The following is a 27,532-nucleotide window of genomic DNA, read 5'->3' as shown; positions in this document are numbered from 1 at the left end:
GTTTATCATACCTACTGCAAACTTAATTTATAGTATTCCTGGTTAATGGGTTTATCATACCATTCCTCAAACATACAATGATTTTCGTCATTGCGTCCAAACAATTGTTGACACATCCAGTATTTGCGCCCAACATTACCATCAGACCAACATACCTTCAAAATCACACGTTTGCCACAATAGCACCTTAGTTGGTCATTGCGTCCAGACATTTGTTAATGCAAGAAAAATAAAAAATTTATGGAAAATTTTGCTATTTGTTTTGGTTAAGCGCAGATAATAACTAAAATGCGCTAGTCATTTATAGGCAAGAAAAAACACATACCGTGGTATTTAACCACACTATGTTTCGCGTGCTAATAATTCTTTATGGTACAATACAACTTTTTTAGAAGATAGCTTTTCCATAACGACAACTTTATCAGGTTGACAAGACAATACACACAACGTGGTATGTAACTGCGCTATGCTTCGCGTGCTTATGATTCTTTAGAGTACAATAAAGCTTTTCTAGAAGACAGCTTTTCCAGAGCGACAACTTTTTCAAGTCGACAAGACAATACACATAACGTGGTATTTAGCCGCGCTATTCTTCGCGTGATAATAATTATTTCGAGTGTAAGAAAGCTTCTTAAACTGAACCAAGTCATATATATTTCAACGACCTTTTGAATAAATATTACAACATCTATTAATAGATCCCCATGGATCACATCTTAACACTATCGATCCCTACCTTGAAAAAAATATGGCGAATGACAATTGTTTTTTTAATAGATTTATGTTAGATTGTTGTACTGAAGTATTAATGTTAAATATAAATAAGATTTAACAGCAATGAAAACATAATTTTATTTCATACATTCTGCAAGATAAACAAGTACATACACTTATTACAACCATATTACAGAAACAAAACACTACGTGTATCTTGATAGTTGGGAGCATTAGATGAACTTCCACCAGGAGATGGATTACCACCGCCATCCAAACCAGCTGAAGGACATTTACGACGGTTTTGTCCTGTTTGCGAGCATATTCCATATTTACGCGCATAAACGGTATCACCAACATCCATTTGGTTCCGTATATGCATTCTTTTTTGCACTTGTAGCTTACACAAATACTCCTTGTTACACACCATTTTAAATGGTTCCAATGGCCAATAATGCTCAGCACCCACTGGCTGCAACTGTCCACTATAGATGTTTAAGTATGCAGTAATACTATATTCCTTATCAATGTACCGGGTTGCCGCGAAACATGTATGTTGAAAGCACTTCATGGCATGTGAGCACGTCCACAAGAACACAACTTTTTGGTTTCATTTAAGGTATGTGTATTATTTTCCCGATTTTGATGGATAGCGGTGCGAACTTCAAAAATATTTCGCTCATTGAAATACTGTAAAAATGAATGCCAATGTGCTCGCCTCCTATATTTCTCAAATCGTTTTATTGGTATTGCCATAAATTCAACACCCTTCTCCATCAATGACGATGCACCTCTAGCCCTTTCAACAAACCTCTCCGCCATTTATTTGAATGACTTCCGCACCATGGTAGTGACAGGAAATCCACGTGCAGACTTCAATAACCTGTTAAAAGACTCTGACCCATTTGTAGTCAGGATTCCCCATCGTCTGCCACCATCCGCATGCAATGTCCATTTGTCAAGCTCATGCCGCATCAACCAAAGATAGGCTTCTTTACTGTACATAACTTAAAATATAGCCATGTCGATCAGATATCAGACAAATACCTGAACGTTGTCTGACAACATGCTCATTCAAGTGGTTTAAAAATAGCGTCCACGTCTCTTGGCTTTCATTGGTACAAATACCAAAAGTTAGGGGAAATATACCTCCATTACCATCTACTATAACGACGATCAACATCATACTTTTCATAGACATGAGTGCCGTCTATGGATATTACCGGCCGACAATGCACAAAACCATCAATTGCTGGTTTGAAAGCCCAGAACACATATATGAATATATGTTAATGTATTCCAGAACTCCACTCAAGCTTCCATTCAACAACAGTCCCGGGGTTAAAGTATTGCAATGCGGCCATGTACCTGGGTAGAGATGCAAATGACTTATCCCAGTTACCATAAATAATTTCAAACGCACGTTTGCGCTCGAGAAATGCCTTTTTGGTAATGGTACACCCATATTCCTGGTGGAAAGATTTAATACACTCTTTGATCTTGTGCCTTATGGAGGCTTCAATGTGTAGAATTAAGACAAGAGAAATCAAGTCAACATCCAAGTTAAAGTGATTCCCACCGAATGTGTCCATTTTACAATTGTGGGTGCCAATGTATTTATCTACAACCCACATATTTGTTTTCTTCTTCCTCGCACACAACATCCAATTACAACCCATAAACCATCTACGGTAAACAATCTTGTATACATCTGGAGATGACTCCCATACCATCATCTCACGACACTCTTTTATGCTAAATATTTACACCACCCTGCTTAGGCGCGCTTTATCAAAAAAAACATGACCTTTGATAGAACCGTTGGTCTAGATTCATCCCATATTATTGTCCGAATTTTGTTAATATCCCTTGTGAGGGCATCCACATCTGGCATACTTGGCAAATGATCAAGGTAAGGAATACGCCTTGAATGAAACGACACGTGAGACTCATACACTCTTGGTCTAACGGGAGGTGGAACATGATCCCTCGTCAAATCAGGTTCAACATTCTCTTCCTCCTCCTTATTACCCTCGTCAGGGAAGGGTGTGTCATCTCCAAACTCATCGGCGTTGTTGTTATAATCACTATTATCTTCCTGACTCTGCGCATCTGCTAGATCCCGATTAAATATGTCGTCTTCGGGCAATTGAGTAAGGACAGGACCATCAAGTTGCTCATTTTCACTACACAATCAAAGAAATAATGAGTTACTCAAATTAGTCCAAATAATATATATAACTTTATATATTCACTTACAAATCATAATGTGTTGATATCCTATGATGCATATTATCTTGTTGATGCTGACTCCCAGATGGACCATCATGATCGAACACATCAAAACTTGGCATATTCCAACTGGCCGTTGGTTCATAACTTGTAAAATTCATATCTGGTCGGTACCTCCTGTGGAATATATGAGTGTTAATACAAATATAATACACAAAATATACATCTTAACACAAAGTAAAATTGAATTTTACCACTCGGCTTGTGGATTATGTAAACTAGGGGAAAAATTATTTCCTCGCTCTTCATTCGCTCGTGGAGATAAGTTTAGATCCGGCCAAACTCTTTCAGCCGGAACCTCTTCGGCTAAAGCTGCTCCAAAATAATCACCCAATGATTGAGAGATATCCCTACTTTGTGCAACCTCATTATTGCGAACGTCTTCAGCCTTGACGTATATTTCCAACAGTTTTATCACAATAAATTCCCGGTATTCATCCGGAGTCCTCAAAAAATGTCTCAGAGTTTAACCGTCTTTGATGTTAAACTCAGCATAACGAGCAACCCCTTACGAAGTCACAGAATACGGATATCTTCTGATCACTTTAAGATTTACCGAACGTTTGCTCACACTCATTTAATTACATAACAACAATACCAATCTATCGTGCTCCATTTTAAGTGGCAACTTAACATAACACTGTGGAGATAAACTATAGCTTACTGAGTTATTCGCCACCACAACCTCACCCCCTCCCCCCAGTATAATGAAATCCTAATTCTCCGCTCTTCAAACAGTATGACAAAATGCGAAACAACTTAACAAAGAAAAATTTCACAAGACTTGAGAATATTTCTAAATGAGTTTTTACAAAATCCTTAATGTCTTTAAATAAGGCAATACCAATCCGGGGGGTCGAATTTTTTGAGGTATAGCGCCTTAAATAAGGGAGCTATACCCATTTGAATTATGTTATGTCAGTTAAGCGCAGAAGAATTATTGGTGAGCCCACAAAATATGTATAGCGCGGTAATAAAAAGTGCTATACCTCCTGTCTTTTCAAATTCAGGTATAGCGCTTTAATAAAGGGCGCTATACCTCCTGTCTTTTCAAATTCACGTACCCTTTTAAATGACGCTATATCTTAACGGGCAAACGGCTGTTAAGGTATAGCGCCCTTTAAAAGGGCATTATACATATTTTGGTCACTATTTCCCTCCCTCCCCCCCCACATATTTTGGTTGTTTAAGTCCAAAAGAATCACATTTTGATTCCGGACGCGTGATTTCCGGTCATCTATTTAAGCCTCAATCGAAGTAGCATGTACTTGTGAAATTTGGTCGAAATATAGAACTTCATTCGGACATCACAATTATTAAAAAGAACATCAAATTAAAATACGCAAAACTTAAGACTAAAGGAAAGGTCTACAAAGCAAACAATCCAGTGAAATCCCTCTTGTCACGTGTAATCAAAATGTCCAGTGTGTCCAAACTCCAAAGCAAGGTATAACGTATAAATACAAAACCACAAATAGAATCACGTAAACGGTTACACAATTTAAAACCCTCCATGCTGCGTCGCTTGCCTCGCCATCGCCAACTCACCTTTCTCAACTCGACCGAGTCAAACCGGTTCAACTCCTTCACCGGCTCAGCTCACCGGTTCAAATCTCTCCGCGCTAAATATTTCGTCGTAATACCTACCAGAACTCAAAACTATAAATCATTCTCAACAACCGGGAGCCGTACGCCGGCGAAAATGGGCTCAATTCCGATGACGGCGTCGGTGCTGGAGGATTTTGTTCACGTTGATGGAGGAGAAAGTGCTAATTCGAGTGTAGAAGGCTCGGAGGCGAGTATTGAAGATGTAACTTCGGCGAGTGTAGAAATGACAGCAGGTGGCCGCTTTGAGCACCCTTATTTAAATATAAGTTGATTTTGAGGCGGCTAAAGTTTGAATAATTTCGGCTAAAAACGACTAATTGTGCAGGTGAAGGATATGAAAGGAAGGTTTTTCCGGAGGGATTGTCGAGGAGTGTAATGAAGCTCACTTGTGAATCTTCTACGGACGCAGGCATTTGCGATGTATATGTTGTTGGCACTGCTCACGTTTCTGCGGTAAATTCCCTACTTTTTTTTAATCGTTTTATTAGAAATAATGCTAGAATAGAGAAAATTGAGTGAGAAATGTCCATATTCATCCTTTATAAGTTTATTTCATGCAACTAGCAATCACAAAGAGAGGTGAAAAGTAAAGTGTCAAGAGCGAATGTTTTACATATTTTTCGTCTTTTAAGTTGAAGGAGTGATAGAAATCGTATTATCTGTTTGTTTGTTGCAATTATTAGGTATTTCTACTAGCATTATTTTATAAGGAGGTCCAGGTGATTTTTGTATTCAAACTTCAAGAACTTTTTTACGGCATAAAGTTTCTTAACTCTAGAATTTTATTTTGATATAATTCATGCTTCCCGTAGTAGAGACTGGATCAGTAGTTCATCCATAATTGTTTGCTGAAATGATGCTCTAACAACATAGGATTGTTAGATATTTTGTGAGCATTGCTTGAGATGTCTCTTAGTCTTGGATTTGACTCAGCATCTGCTTTACATGGCTAAATTGAAAAATATAATTAAAATTCTTGAAGTTGAATGGGAGAAGACGTGATATAAAGTGATTTTGATTAAGTTCCCATGCCTCTATAAACTTTTCTCGCTACAAACTGAGCTTGTATAAATATGTACTTTCTCCATTTTTCGTGCCTCATCTTTCCTATTTTCTCCTTTCTCTTTGCTTAGGTTGATCAAGTTTGAAGCTTTATATGATATGGATTTTTTATTGGGTTAACCATTCATATTAAAGAAAAAGATGTTGTAAAACAGACTGACTTATAAAGGGTGTATGATCATCTTACTTTACTATGCATGGTTACAGGAATCCTGCCAAGAAGTTGAAGCAGTGATCAATTTCTTGAAACCAGAGGTCATACTTCTAACAATCTGTTGATGCATAGCAGCTTGTGGTGCATGCTATATATTTCAATCCTTTTTACGTTTTGAACATCAGTCTGATTCATGCTGGGTTGTTGATGATAGGTTGTCTTCTTGGAGTTATGCTCAGGTCGAGTGGGTGTACTCACACCTCAAGAATTAAAGGTCAGTCTTACAATCAGTAGGCACTCTTTTTATCATTTCACTAGTCATGTAGTTTGCACAGAACTTTGGGAAACAGAGAATTTATTTGTGTTAGGAGAAAATCCAGCAGTTAGTAGCTAGTGTTATAAGTATTGGAATTGTTTATTCTGTTAGTAGGCTCTCCTTTTATCATTTCAGAATTTACGTAGTTTGCAGAAACTTTGGAAACAGAGAATTTGTTCGTGCTAGGAGAATATCCATCATTTTGGGTAACTAATGTTTAAAGGTGTACATATTTAGCACATACAGACATATGTAGACAGCATTAGGACTGTTCAAAATCGAACCGAAACCGTTTAACGAAGAACCGATAGCTTATTGGCTTATTGGTATCGATTATTGGGGTAATGGATGGTGAACGATTGAGATTTTATAATTAACGGCTTAACGGTTTGGGAGCGGATTACTCAATTTTCTTATCGGGTAAATCGTTAACCCGTTAAGAATTTTTATATTTACACTTTTACCCCTATGTATATAAAGTACTATTGAAACCCTAAACGGCTAAATCCCTAATTTCTATTTTCTAATTCTCAATTGTCTGCATCCACTAGAGGCAGAGAAGTAGTCAGTCTCGTCTCTCTCTTGAAGTGTGAACTAAGAAGTCGAAAAATCGAAATCTCAATCATTAATACGTGTATGTCTGTATGAGCAGTCTTGATGGTATTAAAAATTTGGTTAATACGTGTATGATAGTATGAGTAGCCTTGAAGACTCTTCAATTATAAAATACCGTTTCGTTAGATCTTAGATGTTATTAAAATTTTGGTATTGATTTGAAACTGTTTGGTATTGATTGAATGATTGTTCAAAAAATTTCTATTTGGTTTAGGCGATAAGCCGCCCGATAATTATTAATCCGATACCGATCCGCCTGTTGTCTTACTGGATGGCTAGCGGATTACTACATTTATAATCCGATAACCGTTCAGCCGAACCGTTAAGCGTAATTATCCGCCCGATCCGCTCGATAAGCACCCCTAGACAGCATATGTTCGTCTCAACTGGTGTCATTTTTGATCTGTCTCACTTTAGTACTTCATATAAACATGTTATATTGCCATTTTTCTCTGTCTCTGATCTTTTGCAATTTGTTTGTTTATTAGAAGTTTTAGGTTTAAACATGTCTGTCCTGACTTTACTAAGGCACATCAAGCACATTAGAGTAATGCATGTTCCAGTGGACTGGCCATGAGTCATGGAAAAAGTCCAGATACATTCAAGGAATCAAGGGTGTATCAGATGGTGGGTATGTTGTTATGTCATCTCGGTCATGGACACAGATGAAAAGTGAAATGACCTTTTGATATAAGCTATGCCAGAGAACACAATTCTCTGTCTCTCTCGCTCTTCTGTGCATATGTTTTTTCGGCATCATGGTATTAATGTCTTAATTGACAGACATTTCAAACACCTACCTTTTCTAAATTTCTATGTTATAGAAACAAATAAGTATATTCTGTGATCCTGTCCTTGCTTGATTTATCATTTATTTGAGTAGTTTCATGTTACCTAGTTTTTGTATCATTTAGCTGTATTACTTTGTACCATGCGAGATGTTATAGTGGATCTTCACTTTCTCCTCTTCAGGTGAACTTATAATATTCTCAATTCTGAGATGGCCAGGTACCAACCATGGGAGAAATGGTGGAGATGTGGAAGAAAAATCAAAATCCATTTGGGATACTGTACAGCTGGTTTCTCGCCAAGGCATGACCTATCTCAAAAGTCATCTTTACAGTTTGGAAGTGCTACTTTGCTCCTTACCATTGGTGCTCTGGACATGCTGATCACTCATTGGATCTATGTTGCATTTTAGGTTGCTAGCAAGCTTGAGGCATTTCCTGGGGCAGAGTTTCGTGTGGCGTATGATGAAGCAATGAAGTACGGTGGGAAAGTGATTCTTGGTGACCGTCCTGTGCAAGTAAGATGTTTTGATTCATTCCATTGTTGAATTTGTTTGTTTGCTTCTGTGACTAAAAGTTATCACGTGCATCCCTTCTGTAATTGGATAATATTTTTACATCACCACATATCTCTTGTGATCATGGCACAATTGAGGTTGCATTCATGTTGTGTCTGGTGAACATCAGAATTGCTAAAGTAGGAAAACTATTGTCCCTTCTCATCTCTCTCTCTCTCGTTCTTTTTGACACACTAGAGTACCACTTTCATGGAGTGCAGGATCTGTATAAAAATATGAAGTTTCTTAATGCTTTTATGATGTTATCAGCTTACAATTACACTTTCTTTGGTAGTGTTTTCTACCTGAAAAAAGAAGAAAAAAGAAACAGTTTCACATATTCACTGTTCCTGCTCCGTATCGTTGGTTTTCCTTATGTTTTTCAGTTTAATGAATTGTTATATCTATTTTAAGAACAGGTGACATTACGAAGAACATGGGAAAAAATGCCACTTTGGCACAAGACAAAATTGTTATACTCTTTATTATTTCAAGCAGTGTTTTTACCGAAGCCTGGAGATCTCGTCAAAATGGTAGGTTCCTTGCAGAAGATTTTACGAGGTTGCCCCTCTCTGCATAAAGTAATATTCTCCCCTTTTGTTTTTCTGGTTTTTCTTATTATCTTGAGCCGAGGGTCTTTCGGAAACAGCCTCTCTACCCCTTTGGGGTAGGGGTAAGGTCTGCGTACATACTACCCTCCCCAGACCCCACTTGTGGGATTTTCCTGGGTTGTTGTTGTTGTTGTTGTTGTAGTATCTTATGTTGCTTATACCAAACTATTTTTGGCTAGCAGTTGAAGAAAATGGATGATGTTGACATGTTGACTCTTGTAATTCAAGAAATGAGCAAGCAGTTCCCAACTCTTATGGATACCCTAGTTCATGAGCGAGACCAGTTAGTGCCTCTGACCCCTCCCCCCTCCCCACCCCCCCACCCCCAAAAAAAAAAAAAAACCACATGCATGATCTGTTGGTATGATACAAGTTCGGCCTGCTGCTTTCTTGTTTTATGGTTTTGTTTTGTGAATTCAAGGTGTTATGAAATCTGTTTTTACTGGCTTTGAGTCTGAAATCAGGCACTTACTGTCAAGTTTGGTATCTGTACTTAGGATTTTAGAATTATATGGCTTTTGTCTAAGTTATTCCAGATCAAAACTTTGAGAATACACTGATTAATTGCTTCATATGTCTATGGATATTCTCTCTTAGTTTGATATGGATACATTTTGTTATAGGCTGTTCGACGATGCCTTTTCATATATGTCGTGCAAGGTCTAGAGCATGAGGGTGGTGCTCTATCTCTCAGTTGTGCTCATTTAGTATAGGGATAATGAGAGAGTTTTCCCCAGGAATCCTCCGTGTTTCATGCTTATCATATATTCCCCCCCCCCCCCCCCCAAAAAAAAAAAAAACACCCAAAAGAAAAACACAAAAAAAAAAAAAGAAAAAAAAGAGAAGGTGGTAACAAGAGAAAGGTCGTTGACATACTAACTTATGATTGTTTGCTGGGACTAAGGAAAGATGATATAAAGCTTATCAGCTTATTTAAGCTTAAATGTCATCAGTCTTCAGCTTATTCAGCTACAAAATGGTAATTACCAATGAGTTAGAAGTCCAATCTTGGCACAAATTATTTTATTATCTAATTAAACAGTCTAATGGTAACTTCATTCTTCCTGCCTAGCAAATAAAAACAAAAGTACAAAGAGTGATTGAACCGACATTTTGGTTTTGACATTTGACAGTCTTGAAAGTCATTACTTGTTCCATTTAACAAATCTGAAGAATCCGTCTCTCTCTCTCTCTCTCTCTCTCTCTCTCTCTCTGTGCAGGTTTATGTCATCAATGTTACTAGAAGTTGCCCGTGAACACAACTCTGTTGTCGCAGTTGTTGGTAAGGGTCACCTGCCAGGAATCAAGAAGAACTGGAAGCAACCTATTGAGGTAACAAGCATTTATTCATAGTGACAATATTAGTAAGACTTGAATGTGCCCTGTTGTGCATTGAGAAATATATGAATTTGCTTTCCTATTCGTTTTCTAAGACTTAACTTCTGGAAGGAACATAGTTTACTGATTCGCTGCCACAGGTTAAGGAACTGCTATCAATACCCTCGCGCAAGCCTGTCATTACTGTTGCGAAAGTTTTGACAACCATTGGAGCTGCAGTTGCAGGAGTGACCATAATATCTTGCATCTATGTTTCAAGCAAGAAATAATCATGAGAGATGTCTCAGATATATGTGTCTTGGCTTCCAATTTAGACATCACCGAGGCTAATCTATTGCGACTTTCAGCATCTGAGGTGGCCGTACATTGCTGCTGCTCTTCTACATTTTCAGCAGTTGAGGGTCATTACATTGAGGAAAGGGAAATTGTCATCTTGCAAAATTTCCTGTGGACACCAGAGGAAGCTTTTCTAAATTCTAAAAAATTGCATGCAGAGCGATAATAAGAAGTAATTTTCCCATAGCCCTTAACTTGTTCAATTCACATCTTTTATGATCATCCCCCCTTTCTCTCCAAATTTCACTTGATCTCGCTGTTTCTGTCTTCCGAAAATGGTGCATTGGCTCCTCAGCTTGTTCTCTAATTTGATATATTTAGCCTGTCGTTTTGTTATGCAGCAGAATCTTGGTCATATAACAGAGCAACATAAATTGAACACAAATTTAAATAGTTGCATTCCTATACAATGGACTTTTGACTGTTCAACATATTGTGAGGCCCATATATTGGGCAGATATATCAAACCCCCTGTCCCCTAATTTCCAGTTGTAGTTTTCTTCAAACGCATTAGCACATTAGACAGCTTTCTCGAGTTTTGGGTGCAGAATTGGCCTTCCAATTTGGCTGAGTTGAAGTCGAACATTATGATAAACTAGCAATAGAGATAATCTGATATCAGGAGCAACCCTCTTTTCTTTTGGGTTTTTGGCTGGGGATTTGAAGTCAGTAGTAGCTAGTTTAACCTGAGGTGCATGTCTTTTTTCCTAGTACTTCATTAGGTCCATATTGGCAGGAATTGCTTGATTGCTTTGTTTATTTGGCCCAGATTGTCGCAAAATTGTGTTATTAGCTACCAGTAGGGAATTATCAGTAGAGTAGTTTTTGATTTACTGTTGTTATTGACAAGATTTATTTGAGATACTATAGTTGGCGCCAGGGGCGGCCCTTCCATAAAGCAAGTAAAGCAACTGCTTTAGGTCCCATATTTGTGGGGGTTCCATTTTTTATTACTTCTACTAAGTTATGTATAAGTTTAAAAAAAGGTTCTGTGAAGTGAAAAAAAAATAATTTCTTTCTTTAACAAGAATAGAGAAGAAGGATTTACAACTGCTATGATTTTTGCCACGAAAATTACACTTGAAATTAATATCGAACCCGAATTTTGTAAGAAATGTATGATATATAGAAACAATTTGATGAGAATGTTGATAATAAAATCTCAAAATCTTTCGAAGAGTCCTTTGGAATTGATTACTTTATACATAGTAGACAAGACTATTTTTTTTTCACTTCAAAATAGATTTGATCATTTCAAAGCATATGAAAATATTTTTGCTTTTCTATTTAGCGGTAAAAATTAAAATCACTAGATGATGGAAATTTGGAAAAATATTGCCTTGATCTTGAATGTTCCTTAAAGCATAATAATCAATTTGATATTGATGATTTAGATTTATTTTCGGAATTAAAAATATTAAGAAAATAGTACAATTAGAAGATAACAGTTTAATTGATACATTCGGTGAAATAAAAAGATTTGATTATTTTTTCAATGCCTATATTACTTATGGAATAATGTTAATAACTCTTGTTACCGTCGCTTCAGCGAAAAGAAATTTTCAAAATTAAAATTGATAAATTCTTACCTAAGAAAAACAATGTCTCAAGAAATGTTAATTAAGAAAGACTTATTAGGATTTATTGATTATAAGAAAATTATTACTAATAACTTTGTATCTAGGAAACGCTAGAGAAATAGACTTCAAATAAATAAATAAATAATTTTTTTTTTAAAAAAAGTTAAGTATATAGATAAATTTGGTTGGCGCAAGTGGAAAATGTAAAGCTTGCGTTCCCAGGATTTGCAATGTCACTGGTATATAGATCCATTTGTTAGGCAGTAGACTGCACTGCCACACTGGAGGTTTTTTTTCTCCTTTTTTTTGTGTTTTTGTTTTTGCCTTTGTGGTTGATGCTTCTTTTTAAACCTTAGACTATCCCAAACTCATTCTTCCTCATTCATTTTTTGGCATCAGTTAGGCCCTTAATTATTTTTCATGTAGAATTTTGTTTGCTAACCTAGTACCGTCACATTTGTTCCAATATTATATATGCCTAAAAACCTTTTTTTTTTAATTTTCTAAATAAGATTTATTTACTCTATAGATAAGTCCATAATATAGAGTAAAAAGAAAAAAATATAATATATCAAGAAAGGATAAAATAGGTATTTGACCACCGAAAATTTGAGAAATCTGGTTGAGTTTAATACTAAAAGAGATAAGAGTTAATAATTTAGAGGATAAAATAGGTATTTGACTACCGAAAGTTTAAAAAGTCTATTTGAGTGACCTTTTAAGTGTTATAGAAATAGTTAAGTGATTTTTCTGCTATAAATAAAAGAAATATTGTATGACTTTATTAGGTAATTTGAGATAGTGGAGTGATTATTTGAGTAATGGAATATCTTTGTTGTCGAATTTGCTAAAGTTAAGAATGGCGTCTACACTTTAGCACAATTGTCAATAAGTCCTCACATGAGATGCTTGACAAAGTGAGTATTTCTCCATATTTTTTGGGTTTGGCCAGGGAGGGTGAGAGGAAATTACAAGTTGAATCATTGACTCTTATCAAATATTTAAAATAATACTTCCTTCTATAACGAATTGTACTTTATCTTTATATATTTAGAAATAATTTAATTTTAAAAGATTATGTTTATACTTAATGAAATGATCATTAATTTATAGTCACAAATTTTTAGAACTTATTTTAGTCTGGCCACAAGTTCAAAAATCTTCTTTCTTTTCGTCAAACTTTATGAGATGGAAGGAGTAATAATTATAATAAATAAATAAATACATAAATAAAGATTATGCTACAAGAAACTGGATTGATTTTCCATTTTCCTCTCACCCTCACCCAAAAGCAAGGAGAAAAACTTCTTTCGACAAGCAACTCGTGGGAACATACTGACAATGGTGCTAATAGAGTAAACGCCATTTTTTTTGTTTTATTTGGTTTCCATCCGATGTTCAGTATTCGCATAGGGATGTTGATTGATTTGTTTTTTGCTCCATCAAAGAGAAATCGTTCCTTATCAAGATTTTTTCAGTCGTAAAACACGAATCCGTAAAATTTTTGGTTAACAATGAAGGAGTTCTATCATATTTATCGCACCATAATCCTTAGTGGTGAGTATACGCCATTCTTAACTTCAGGTAATTCGTTAATAAAGAGCATGCGGCTGGTCGTCTCTTCAGCTTATTCTATATCAAATATATTTATATATAGCCTTTTAGGAAAAAGAAAAATCTCAGCAACAACAACTGAATATTGAAACAACTAATTAAGTTTGGCGCATGCTTTAAACAATGACTTTTTATTTGGAAAATTAAATCTAATACGTTCATAATAATGGTGCATACGAGGTCTAAGGCCTTCCAATCATAGGTGATAATACCTGCTATACATGGCTGCCAAACTCATACATGTGCTACGACATTGTTTACAATGGCTGTTTTATGGGTTCAATGATTAAGATTAATTTTTAGTATTTTTAGTATTGAACCCATTGTATTTTTTTAAATTATGGGTTCAAATGTTCTATTTATTGCCTATTTTTTATATTATTTTATATATAATTAAACTCATATTCCGCATCGAAAATATTAGATTCATATGAACTTGATGCAACAATACTATTTCTGCCTCTGCATTGAAATGCATGCTAAATAAACACAGTTGATGCAGTTCTGCTAATTGTTTTTTTTTTATCAAAATCTACTCACTGAGATAACGTATTTGATATGAACAGCAAAAAGTGGATGTCGAAATAGTAAAAATAAATTCGAAGTCAAAGCTAATTAAGAAAAAAACAAAAGTTTTTTTGTTTTCAAAATTGGAACCTAATCAAAATATTCACCAGAAATTAGGCAGAAACCACCAATTTATTGGTACCTAATCTCTGGTAATCCTAAAACCATAAAGTACAACAAATAGACTTAGTCACTATCCACAACAGTAGAGAAATAAGTTATAGTATGAAATTAGTTACTAGCATTAATTAATTAAATTTTAGATATTTTTTTAACCATAATAAAAAGTTGATGTACGACAATACATATAATTGTCAATATTAACTATAAGTCTTGTTTGGTAACATAAAAAATAATGTAAATAGCATGTGATAACAGATTAACAACAATGGTAGCATACCGTTTTTTATACTATCAATATATATAAGTTAAATACTTTAAGAATTTATAACTTATGATCGTCACGAAGTATCACTTTGGTGTGTCATAATTAGGGGTGTACATGGGTCGGGTTGATTCGAATTTTTCAATTACCAAACCAAACCAATTGTCTCGGATTTTTAAATTTATAAACCAAACCAAACCAACAAAAATCGGGTTGTCCAGTCACAGGTTTTTTCGGGTTTTCCAACAAAATTTTCATAGCATAAAATTTATAATTTGTTCTCTAATATTTCTTAGATCCTAGTAGGATAAAACTATATAAGATGTTACCCAATAAAATAATATAAAATAATGTGAGACGAGTCATAATTATACTAAAATACTTAACAAATCGCATAAGATAAATATGGTGTTAGAGCTAAGTATTAATTACATGACGAAATAGTGTTAAAAGTGAGTTATGCATTTTCACTATCTAAATCAATACGAAATTAAAAAAAAAAATATCCAAGCTTGAAATAATACATTAAAAGAAAATTATTGTTATGTATAAAATATTTTAAAACTTGTATGTATGTAATGTCGGGTTTGTTTAGTTTCGGTTTGACTTTTCTTTTAGTTAAAACCAAACCAAACCAATTATGGTCGAATTTTTTTTCTAACACCAAACCAAATCAAACCAAACTATAGTCGGATTTTTTTTTCTCGGCTTGACTCGGATTATCGGTTTGATGCGGTTTGTCGCTTTCCTTTGTACACCCCTAGTCATAATGATTATGTGTTAGTACATAGTTATTTAATTACCATTTAAACTTATTATTTTGGCATTGCTTGTTGAGTCGATCATTTCAATTATTTGGGGGGTGAAAATCGTTTACACCAACTTTGCTTTCAAAACCAAATTCCTCCAGCAACTTTAAACACATTATTCTTTTCTATTCAATGCAATATTTAATTTGCCTTTTGATATTTTTAATTTCATTTATGTAATACCTTATTATATTATATATGAAATTTTATTTACTGCAAAATCTGTCAGTTTTTTATGATCATTAGTTTAATATTACGTGCATTATGCAGGAATATATATCATATATGAGAGGAAAATATCTACCGCTCAAAGTTGGAGGCGTAAGTGATTTTCACTCAATGTTTGGGTGCAAAAGTATTTATAGAAAGCAAGATTAATTAACTCTTGATTAGAATAACATTCGTGGAAACATATTAACTGCCCTATCCTGCAATTGGCTGTTATGGACATAAACATCCAATTAAGGGCTTGCTTTGGGCTGAAAATGTGGTGAAAGAACCTCTAGGACTTTGGGGTTTCCATATTTATTTTGTTTTCTACCCGTGTTCGGTATCCGTATTAGGGCCCGACTAAATCCGGATTCACACGGAAAGTCCCACATTTGATTGGGGGGAGGGGAGGGGGGTTAAAGTGCTTCCAGAAGGATGTGACTCCATACCAGAGCTCGAGCTTGAGACCTCTAGTTAAGGATAAAAAAATATTTATCACTCCACCAATCTTTTTTGGTAAATTGAATTTCATTTACTCAAAGAACAATAATGAAGAAGACCAGGAATATCGTGTTTACATGTTTCGTAGATACTCCTAAACTTCGTCTAAAGTATTTTAAATTTTAAGTCATCAACGTGTTCACACAGAGGAAAGAGAGACTAAACAAGACCAAGGTCTAAAGTCAACTTTGTCACATTTAAGACATTTTGTGGTTTACATTAAGTTAATTATTAATAAAAGTCGTCGAGGAACAAGAATTTATCTTATGTACATTGACCGTATGTATAATTTTACAATATGAGTTTAAGTTGACTTACAATAATTACGTGACCGTTCTCAACTTGAAGCTGTAGGTTATGGAAACAGTACCATCTTGGTTTTATTATCAAGAAAAAACCATACAGTTACAAAAACAGTAAGGAATAGATACAAAAAAAAAACATGATACATGTACCTCAAATCATTCACACCGTCACACAACACACATAAATACAAAACACAAAATGATTGAAACTAATTAAGAGTCCTTTGGACTATTAATTTACAAGTGCACATTGCTTTCTAATTTCACCATTAGAACCTGTCTTCGCTTCAATTCTCCCCATTTTTTCCATGGCTTGAGCAAATTCAGCATAGAACTCTTTGAGTGATCCTTGGACAAGTTGGTTGATGTATGCTTTTGTCGTAGAACTCGTCGTTAAGGCTGCATCAGATTGGAACAAACCTCTCCTCTTGAGCAAAAGCTTGAAGTAGCTAAGATCAAATGTCCTAAAACTACCAGGGTCCATCTCGACTATTGTGGTATTATCATTAACGGATTTGCATTTTTTGGCCTTAAGATTGGCCACGTATTCACTGTCCAAAGATGGATCTTGAGTACCAAAAGTTCCAGTGAAATTGTACAGACGTGAGGAAAATGATGGGCAATGAGAAACTCCAATAGTGTGAGCACCTGAAACATGTTAAAATATAGTAAATAAAAGTCGGCTAACTTTTCAATGAGATGGCCACGCAATTCATCATGATATCAGAGACAGAGATCCCGAGGTCAAGTCTATATTAATAAAGCCTATATATATAAATGTGGACTAGAAAAATTAATTGAGTATATATATATTTTTTGAGTTACCAGACAATAGGACCAAGTCCTTTAGATCAAGTCCTTTCTTGGCAAAAGATGACTGAAGTCTGGTGAAGTTACTAGTTGGAGCTGGAATGTCTGCTAAGGCTTCTGATGCATTTGATATTCTTCCATCTCTTCTACCCGTTGGAACATTCCAATATGGACCTCCCTATTAATATGCCAAGAAAAGGATTAATCAGAATAGAAAATGGTGCTAGAATTTGAGAATTATTTATTCAATATTTTGCTTACTGTTACAACTACAGAGTCCCTAGCAACCAAGGCAACAATATCAGCACAAGAGACAACTCCAGGACATTCTGCTTCAACTATTTTCTTAACACCATCAATAAATGAGAATCCTCTCAGTGTTTGATTTGGGATTGCAACTTTTTCGGTCTGATTTCCTGTACTCTTTGTGGAATTCAGGAGCACAGAAGCATCACAACCCTGCCAATACCCAAAAAGAGAGAATAAATCACAAAAATGAAATATAGCAAATGAGTTACTGCATGTGAACAACAAAAATTACGCATCAATCCCGAGCATGTTATGTCTCGCGCTATTTAAGTCCGTCTCAATCCAATTACGTTAAATGTATATACTTACCCTGACAAAGCAATCATGAAAATGCATTCTGAGTAAGGCAGCTGCAAGAGATGGAGCGTTAGGAATGTGCTTCTGGACATAGTCTTGAATGATCTTCTCTGCTTTTGGGCAACTCTTGCTATAGAAGTTGAGTTGTAACTGGCCATGGCTAGACCCTAGGATTCCTACAAAAATCAATACTAGAAAACCCAAAGAGCTAATTCTAGCCATTATTTGCTGCTACTTGATTCTCAAACGTGATACTTAGAATCTTGTTTATGTTTTGTTGTGTTTCTGTAAACACATTTCCTCCAACAGCATTAGAGCCAATTTATAGGCAGTTCGCGTCTTAGCTCTAACTTACATATGTTTAATTTTCGATATATTTATCTTTCTTTTGTCATTTTTAGTTTTTTTCTTATACATTACATAAGTGATTAATTATAGAGTCTGGCACTTATTGTACGTGTTCAATCAGATCATATGTCATAATCACGTTGACCGATCTTCCCTTTTTGTGTTCTTGTGTACTGGAATCGACTCCTTGTTGGATTTAACTTAAAGATAACTAAGAGAATAATGAAGCTAATGGCATATGTAGGAATTTACGCAAATGATGTTCAAAGCGGAAAATTGTACTGCAAAATTGTACTGCTTAGAAAATTGTACAAGTGAAGTTCGAGTTCTTTTAACAACAGGAACTAATATCTGCTAACATAGCAGTTAGGACAGCCCCAGTAGTGATGCTTGTCACACCCCCTTTCTACCCCTCAAACTAATAATAATATGTGCATGGGCCAAAGAGTTTTTCCAATTAAAGTGACAAAATTTGAATAGGGATTATTTTATTGTTCAGAGTCGCCACTTAGAATTGATTTTTTCGGTGTTCCAAGTCACCATTTATTTGGATCCCTAGTCAAAGGAAAGTTTGACTCTATTTTAATCGGTCTGCGAAAACAAAGTTCGGGTAAGGAATTCTGTTGACCAGGGAGAAGGTATAAGGCATTCCCCGAGTCCCGTGGTTCTAGCACGGTCGCTTTATTGACTTAAACTTGGCTTGAATTAATTTTGGACAAACTGTGATTTATATTATTTTCATGTTTTACCTATCCTCTTTTATCTCTTGATTATTAGAAAAAATTAAAGAATATTTTTGAATAATAAGATGTCATAACCACACTACGCAAGCGAATGCGTGATCGACGAAATTTATTATTTAGTCATAACGGCGCTACGCAAGCGAATCCGCAGTCATGACAGACGATTGTTAGCACATTATTTACTTTTGAAAAATTGCTGCAATTGTGTTGGAGGAAACATTAACCCTCTTTTTTCAGAAAATTTATTAAATGTCACTACCACGTTACGCAAGCGAATCCGTGATTATGACAAAAGATTTATAAATTAATTAAAACTATTGAATATGACATGAAATTGGTGAATTAACTTATTAAAAGTTAAGCGTCACGCTACACAAGTGAGTCCGTGAAGTTAAAGCGCACCTACTATTTGCCTAACGTTTAAATTAATTAAAGGAAAACTAGTTAATTAAAATAGTAGAAAAATCTGATATTATTATTATTTTTTCGAGCTTTATAGTTGGGAAAAATTATGCAAATAAATGTTGGACCAACTTTATCTATTTTAAAAGAAATGAGCCAACTTCTTGTTAAAAAAAATGGGCCAGCTTGTATGGAGCTTTTGGGCTGCTGGAATTTATTATTAAAATGGGCCAAGAAATAAATTTCAATTGGCCCAATGCTATAGAAAACCTCTTATCAACTAAAGTCTCATTCCAGCACTTTCATATACTGCCAATGATAATGAAACACGCAATAAGCCATAACCATTTCCCAGATCAACCATTCAAGAAATTCATGACCACTGTCGAGACAACGATTCGTTGGTTCTATACTCCTGGCAAGAACTATCACCTCATTTTGAGAAAAATCATGGTCTTAGCTCCTTAATTTACTTCATATACTCAGATTGCACTAATCTCAAATTCAATGATCTCGTCTCACCCAGTACGAACTGCTCAGGCAATAAGCCACCCTAGACATAATCAAAAGTCGCATATGATGCCTCAATATGCCAATAAGCTACCAATTCGAACGCGGTACAAAAGGAAAACAAACCCTGGAAGGAATTACCAATCTCACACACTAATATAGACTTTCCTTAGAAAATAGGAAGCAAGGCATACAAAATAGCATATAGAAAACTATACTCAACATCATACTGTTGCGGCGTGCAACCCGATCCAGATAACATACCCATGGCGGCGTGCCACCCGATCCACACATAGATCTCACATAAGGAGATGCACATCGAGCCAAATTTGCTCATTACAACAAAATACCGAGTATCGGTCGTAAGCATGCTAAGTGCATAATAATATCTCTGAGGGACATATAGCATTATAAGCTACAAAACTCAAGCACAACTGAGGTGCGATGTACAATCTGAATTTCAAGAGCCAAGATGCTCATATAACGTCATTCCTACACAGATTCTCAACACATAGCAATTTCTCAAGTCATCTCACAACTCATACGGCGCAATGTATCACTACGCGAAATATCTGACAATGAAACATCAACCTAACTACTCCTCCATGAGGACCACGTTACTAAAATGCACACATCTGGCCTGATATAGAGCCATTATTCATATTAAATCTATCCATCGACTTCAAGCCGATTCTGATCACACTGAACTAGTCTGATAACCTTTCAAAGATCCATAATAACTACCATTTTTCTCATAACACACAAGAACAACCATCACAATCGGGGTAATCCTCCCCAGTTCACAACCCAATATGCCAAGTGCCCTCCAGGCAAGACCTTGGAATTTAACGACACCATCACAAACTTCATACTTGGTTTACATCTTTAATCAATCAAGTGATCACATGCCACACTTATATAATCTTTCCGTGGGACACACTCCCACAACCTACCACAACAATATCTAGAGCGTACCTCCAAACCATCGATCACACTAACGCTGAAGAGCAATCAAGAGTCATTAACCGGGACGCAAAACCCTTTTTACAAAACACCGATCTTAGGTGACGCTGAAGACAATTTCAACTTACCGTAAACATCGAAACTTATCTCCTGCTCATCCGAGCTCATGACATCTTGTCAAAAAATTTCCTTCACTCGTGCCATTCTCGGCCTAATTTCCACAACCAGAACTGATTCACCAGCATGCATCAAATCGGAACTAACATAGTACATAACCGTACAATCCGCTAACCAATAGCAAGCTCCCCAACTTGGCTCGAAGCCATAGATCACAACACATATACTCTATTGCTACCGTAATACCATGGTGAGATTAAACTCACTCCTTCATAAGCTTGTGGAAACACGAATCATCGGAAATTTTAACTCTTCTGCAATTTTTGCATTCACTCACACAACAGTTAAGCCCACTCTTTAGGCGACAAATTTTTTTACTAAGTCCCAAATTTTTTCAAAAATTTCGGTAGAGTTTCCTTTGTAATTGGGCATATCCACTTGCCAGAGAATCACCAAAACCATCCTAACAACACGTCCACAACTTGACAAAGCATCACAATGTATATCAACAACATTAATCTCAATATTACATGTATTATATTATCAAAATTGATACATGGACATGCGTTGCACCTATTTGAATCATAACACATAGAAAATACCTTTCAATCCTCCATTATTGGGCTATTCAACCGAGTAAGAACATATTCTTTCTTTAATGTTTTCGACCCTCAAGGTGGTCTCCTTGACTCAACGATTTCGTCATAATACATTTACAGAAGCGATCTCAGCTCCCAGACTTATCTAACTAGTATGACAAATAGATTCCCCTCATAAGCCAATTACCCACTAGCTTTACCTTTAGTTAATATTTTTTGTATACCTTCCACTGCCATACACATTACACAATCACTTAATCTTCCTGAGTCTAAACTCATACTGTAACATGAAATTTACTTCACTCCAAATAGGAGAAATAAAAAGATTCTTCACGCACCCATAACTTGGGACTACACATCCTATCACAATGGAAATCATACACTCAATAGTTCATCTATCATCCAGTAGACCTTCCTCGTCACTTCCAAGTCATATAGATACATCTCGCAGTACTATCATACTCCTCACGTAGCTATCCAGCCATGATTCCCACTAATAGAGACAATACCGAACATAAAGGTTCAAAATACTTGCTCGCACAATCAGCACCTCAGTGCTCAAGCCATAGGCAAGATCCGGCCTCAAGTCCTTCAGACTGGCCCAACATCAATTTATAGAGATCGCATCTCGCCCCTTGATCGGGGAATTACAATCCATCGAGGCACATCTGATACTGAGCGCTCATGCGCGTGTACGAATGCGTGGAAGGAATTTCAAAAGTTTCTTTTCAAGATGAATCAAGGACGCACGATAAGAATTCAAGAATGTGAAGTTTTCCTAAAGGTTCTGCAGCCTCTCGAATAAATACAGACGTCTCCGAACCGATCCGCGAGACTCTACTAAACCGGTTCATGACTCGCGAGACCAATTAACCTAGGCTCTGATACCAACTTGTCACGACCCAATTCCCGAACCCGATCGTGATGGCACCTCTCTTGAAGGCAAGGCCAGCCAGTCTAACCCAATTCATCTTTTAAAGCAGTTAATTAACACAAATATAGATAATAATGCGGAAGTCCAGCCCGACACAGCCCTAACTGGGGTGTCACAAGTCACGAGCATCTATAAGAATGAAATTTCCACTTTATAGTCTAGAAATACACTGAACAAGAATAATGAATAACATAGAAAGACAGTGGTACTGCGAACGCTGACAGTCACCTCGCTAAAACCTCTACAACTCTGCCTCCATGCAGCCAATACCCGCTACCGGGTGAACAAATACCAACAACTGCACACAAGGTGCAAGGAGTAAAGTGAGTACTCCAACTCAGTGAGTAATAAATGGTAAATAATAACTGAGCAGCAAGAAAACACGTAAAACAACCAACATGCTATATAGAAGCAGTGTAAAACTCCTTGAGAAAAATCAGTGAAACTGTGAATTCTTTAGAAAATACCTTGGCTCAGTTTTAAACCTCTTTTGAAAATGATTTTTTCAACAGTTGTGAAATAATTTCAAAACAATTAGTGCCGCTATGCACAGAAATCCGCCCTTCGGGCACAAATACCACAATTAAACAAGTAAAAGACAAGTGAGTATGCAAAATGAACATATAAACCTCGCCCCTCGGGCAATCATATAGAATAGTACCAGCCCCTCGAGCACAAATTAGTTCCTGGTCAGCCATTGTTACCTGACCTCACGGTGTTATTCCTGATCAGTCATTGTTACCTGACCAAATTGCATCATACAGTGTCATTGTTACCACTGTCCTGGTCAGTCATTGTTACCTGACCAAATTACATCATACAGTGTTATTGTTACCACTGTCTCAAATCACATGGGTACCCGCGCTCACTGTGGGTGTGCAGACTCCGGAGGGGCTCCTATAGCCCAAGCGCAATAATAACATAAGGCCTGAAAGCCTTCTCACTTCACTCATAAGGCCTGAAAGCCTCCTCACATCACTCATATGGCCTGAAAGCCTCCTCACATCACTCAAGCCACCGCGTGGCATAAATAGTAACTCAGGCCCTCGACCTCATATCACTCAACATATCCTCACATATGGCCCTTGGCCTCACTCAGTCCGAAAATCATCACAAGCCCCTTGGGCATTTGTAAAACAGTAGTTCTCAACCCAAAATATCATTTAGAAATATCATTTGAGTTTCAAATCTGTATAAAAGTGGCTGAGTTTGTAAAACAATAATCATCAACAGGACTGAGTTTAAATATAAGTCAAAACAGTGAGGAAATAGTGATAAAAATTCACGAAGGATTCAAATAATTGGCACGAAGCCCAAATATGACAAACAACCCAAATATGATGATAACAAATCAGTTTCAATCAAATATGCAGTAAAATCATCAATACGGGATGGACCAAGTCACAATCCTCAGTAGTAAAGGAACCCGCGCTCTTCATCCAGCGCGTGTCTCACCTCAATATAGCATTATGATGTGCAATCCGGGGTTTCAAACCCTCAGGACATCATTTACACTCATTACTCACCTCAAACCGGCTACTTCTTTAGCCCGCGACGCCTTTGCCCCTCGAATTGGCCTCCACATGCATCGAATCTATCCAAAATCAGAACGAATATGTCATAATATGATAAGGGAACAAAGCCCAATCAAAACAATCGAAAAATACCAAAATTCTCGAAATTAGCAAAAACCCGAGCCCCGGGCCCACGTCTCGAAATTCAAATTTTTTTACATCAACGGGTTCCTTATCTCTCCACGAGTCTAACCATACCAAAATTATCAAATTCCCATAATATTTCGACCCTCAAATTCTCAATTCTATCCGAGAGGGTTTCTAACTTTTCCCGCTAAATTCACGAATTAAATGCCAAAACTTGTAATAGATTCGAGTAATCTAACCAAAATTGAGTTAAGAATACTAACCCCATTGTTCTCTCCGAAAATCTCCCGAAATATCACCTTATCCGAGCTCCAAATCGTTAAAAATGGAAAATCTCCCAAACTTAACATTCTGTCCGGTACTGTTCACGGGGTTACTGTACACTGCACTGTTCACAGGTATTGTTCACGAATCACTGTTCACCCCGCGTGGTTACTGTTCACGCGCGGTTACTGTTCACGGTACTGTTTACTGGGTACTATTTCTGCAATTTTTCTCTAAATTTTCCTAAGTCCGAAATCACTCCGAGACACCTCCGAAACACTCCCGAGCCCTCGGGGCTCCTAACCAAACATATGCACTAACTCAACAACATCCTACGAACTTAACCGTGCAATCAAATCGCCAAAATAACGTCATATACCATGAATTAAGCTTTAAAATCCAAGAATTCTTTCAAATTTCATAAAACATCAAATTTTTCATTTTGAGTCCGAAACACATCAAATGACGTCCGTTTTCAACCAAACTTTACAGAAAGTGCTTCAACCATATATAAGATCTGTACCAGGCACCAGAACTAAAATACGGGCCCGATATCATCACTTTCTAATCAAATTTCATTTCCATTTTCCTTAAATATTTTCAGAAAACAAATTTTCTCAAAAATTTATTTCTCGGGCCTGGGACCTTGGAATTCGATGATTCTTGTTCCTGTGAGTCACAAATAATGATACAAACATAGAACTTCAGTCGAAACTCAATTCGGAGCTCATTTGCTCAGTTCAATACCCATTTCACTCGTTAAACAATTAACTCATGTTTCGTGTGAAAAACCCAATCGCGACTTAATGAAATTAGACCAAACTTTTCAGATCAGTCCTATAATTCATTATCAAAATTCTAGAAGTCTCGAAATTATATTTCGATCTCTAGAACTAAAAATGGACCTTTGGATCATTACATGCTTATGCTCAAAACGATAAAATCTTCCAAAAACTCTTCCAAAACTTATCCGAGCCTCATGTGACCCCGACTAAACATGCCAACACACCCCATAAAATCATTCAAACTTTTTCCAATCAACAAAACATCTCAAACAACATCAAAACCATCAATTCACATCGAATTCAAGCCTAAGTTTTCCAAAAACTTTCGAAACACGCATTTGATCAAAAACTTGACCAAATCACCTCCGAATGACATGAAATTTTGCACACACATCCCAAATCATATAATGAAGCTACTGCAACTCTCAGAATTCCATTCCGACCCTTGGATCAAAATCTCACCTATAAATCGGAAATCGCTAAAATACTACTTTCGCCAATTCAAGCCAAATTCCACACCGGACCTCCAAAACCAATTCCGATCGCGCTCCTAAGTTATAAATCATCTAATGGAGCTAGAAAAATCATAAAAATTCCGATCCGAGATCAACTACACATAAGTCAACTCTTGGTCAAGCCTTTCAAATTTAAAGCTTTCAACTGAGACTATTCTTCCAAATTCATTCTGATTAACCTGAAACCCAACACCAATGATTTACATAAGTCATAATACACCACACGGGGCAAGTAATGCCCAAGAACTGGCGAGCGAAGTGCAAAAGCTCAAAACGACCGGTCGGGTCATTACAGTTTCCAAAGGAGTTGCAGCTGGCTTGGTTGCACTAAGCCCCATACTTGATATGAGCTCTAAGACATACTTCCTTTGTTTTAAGATTATTCCTTCCTTGGACCTTAGCACTTTAATTCCTAAGAAATATTTAAGCTCACCTAGGTCCTTCAACCTGAATTTTCTGATGAAGAACATGTTTTGCTTTAGTTATCAGCCTCTCATCATTTCCAGTTATAAGTAGATCATCAACAGACACCAAGATACTCACCAGACATGTACCCTTTCTTAAAGTGAACAAGGAGTAGTCATGATTGCTCTGCACAAAACCTCTCTCTGTTAAAGCAACAAACAACTTGATATTCCATTGTCTTGAAGCTTGCTTAAGCCCATATAAGGACTTAGTAGCTTGCATACCTTCTGCTCCCCCTGTCTTCTAAACCCTTCACATGTCCATATATACCTCTTCACAAAGATCTCCCTGTAAAAAGGCATTGTAAACATCCATTTGATATATGTTCCAACCTTTTGAAATAACTAAGGCTATTACTGATCTTACTGTGACCATTTTCACCACTGGTGAAAATGTATCATGGTAATCAAGCCCCTCTTGTTGGATATATCTTTGCAACAAGTCTAGCCTTGAATCTTTCAACTTCACCATTAGCCTTATACTTAATTTTATACACACACTTGGATCCTACAGTATGTTTTCCATGAGGTAAGTCAACTACTTCCCATGTTCTGTTGTCTTCTAGTGCTTTGACCTCTTGTTTCATAGCTTCTATCCACCTTGGATCCTACACAGCCTGCCTGAAGTTTTGAGGTTCTATCAGATTAGAAAAATTTGCTAAGTAGGAATGGTATACAAGAGTAGTTCTTTTATAAGACAAACTGTTTGTTATGGGATATCTGCTATTTGACTTCCCATGTGCTATGTATTCCTTTGTTTAGATGGGCTCTCTAGGTGCTCTAGTTGACTTCTTTATGGGAGGCTGAGACCCTTCTTCTTGCATGCTTTCATATGATGGATCAATCATAGTGTTCATGGGATTTGTTTCTTGTGCAGCTTGTTGAGAGATCACGTTTCCTTCATTTGTGGCTGCTTCTTGTGCTTCTGTATTATGTATCACATTTCCTTCTTCTGTGGCTGTTTCTTGTGCTTCTGCATTCTGATCATGTTCCTCATTGATATGAATGACTTCTGAAGTAGGGACATCATAGTTAGGTTGCTCTAAGAAACTAAGATCTTCTAAATCAGTTTCAATAGTAGACTGACCAAAAGGAAATACTGATTCCTTGAAGACTACATCTCCACTGACAAAGAATTGTCTTGTAGTTAGATCCATCAGAATATATCCCTTTTGTCTCTCAAAATATCCTATGAGCACAACTGCATTTTCCTTTCTGCAAATTTATCCCCTTTTGGAATGACTGTTGCATAACATAAACATCATATCATCCTCAGATGTGTTAATGATGGTAGTTTGTTATGCATTACTTCATATGGACTCTTTCCTAGAAGTGCAGCTGATGGAAGTCTGTTTATCAAATACACAACAGCTGTAACAAACATGCCCCAATATCTAATGGGCAACTTTGACTGAAACCTTATGACTCTTGCCACATCCAGAATATGTC

At 36.4% G+C, this 27,532-nt stretch overlaps 2 protein-coding genes across 3 annotated transcripts; one reads left to right on the top strand and one right to left on the bottom strand.

Annotated features, from left to right (window-relative positions):
• Window positions 1-4,475: 4,475 nt before the first annotated feature.
• On the top strand, window positions 4,476-10,820 carry LOC104245995 (uncharacterized). 2 transcript variants are annotated; one of them, XM_009801808.2, is made up of 10 exons: window positions 4,476-4,847; window positions 4,940-5,067; window positions 5,884-5,931; window positions 6,045-6,104; window positions 7,770-7,853; window positions 7,963-8,067; window positions 8,526-8,639; window positions 8,900-9,000; window positions 9,938-10,049; window positions 10,196-10,820. In XM_009801808.2, exons 1-10 carry the CDS (start codon window positions 4,520-4,522, stop codon window positions 10,322-10,324), a joined length of 1,209 nt encoding a protein of 402 aa, XP_009800110.1. In that variant the 5' UTR covers window positions 4,476-4,519; the 3' UTR covers window positions 10,325-10,820. The 2 variants fall into 2 exon arrangements, with proteins under 2 accessions (XP_009800110.1, XP_009800045.1); XM_009801743.2 differs by having other exon boundaries at window positions 8,526-8,687.
• A 5,592-nt stretch (window positions 10,821-16,412) lies between these two features.
• Window positions 16,413-18,065, bottom strand: LOC104236914 (peroxidase 3-like). Its single transcript, XM_009790960.2, has 4 exons — window positions 17,791-18,065; window positions 17,434-17,631; window positions 17,188-17,350; window positions 16,413-17,010 (listed from the first exon to the last, which is right to left on the bottom strand). The coding sequence occupies exons 1-4, from the start codon at window positions 17,998-18,000 to the stop codon at window positions 16,595-16,597; spliced, it is 987 nt and encodes a 328-aa protein (XP_009789262.2). The 5' UTR covers window positions 18,001-18,065; the 3' UTR covers window positions 16,413-16,594.
• Window positions 18,066-27,532: the final 9,467 nt, after the last annotated feature.

Source organism: Nicotiana sylvestris, chromosome 6 (assembly GCF_000393655.2).
Source record: "Nicotiana sylvestris chromosome 6, ASM39365v2, whole genome shotgun sequence".
Classification (NCBI taxonomy): domain Eukaryota; kingdom Viridiplantae; phylum Streptophyta; class Magnoliopsida; order Solanales; family Solanaceae; genus Nicotiana; species Nicotiana sylvestris.
Note: the sequence above shows the minus strand (reverse complement) of the source record. Positions and strands in the feature narration are given on the sequence as shown.

Bases quoted from the DNA above. Each gene is read 5' to 3' on its own strand.
- LOC104245995 (XM_009801743.2), top strand. From the start codon at position 4,520: ATGCTGCGTCGCTTGCCTCGCCATCGCCAACTCACCTTTCTCAACTCG. The intron at 8,688-8,899 runs GTAATATTCTCC...TTTGGCTAGCAG, and splicing joins GTTGCCCCTCTCTGCATAAA to TTGAAGAAAATGGATGATGT. The intron at 9,001-9,937 runs GTTAGTGCCTCT...CTCTCTGTGCAG, and splicing joins CTAGTTCATGAGCGAGACCA to GTTTATGTCATCAATGTTAC.
- LOC104236914 (XM_009790960.2), bottom strand. From the start codon at position 18,000: ATGGCTAGAATTAGCTCTTTGGGTTTTCTAGTATTGATTTTTGTAGGA. The intron at 17,351-17,433 runs GTAAGCAAAATA...GCATATTAATAG, and splicing joins GGGACTCTGTAGTTGTAACA to GGAGGTCCATATTGGAATGT. The intron at 17,011-17,187 runs GTAACTCAAAAA...AACATGTTTCAG, and splicing joins GGACTTGGTCCTATTGTCTG to GTGCTCACACTATTGGAGTT.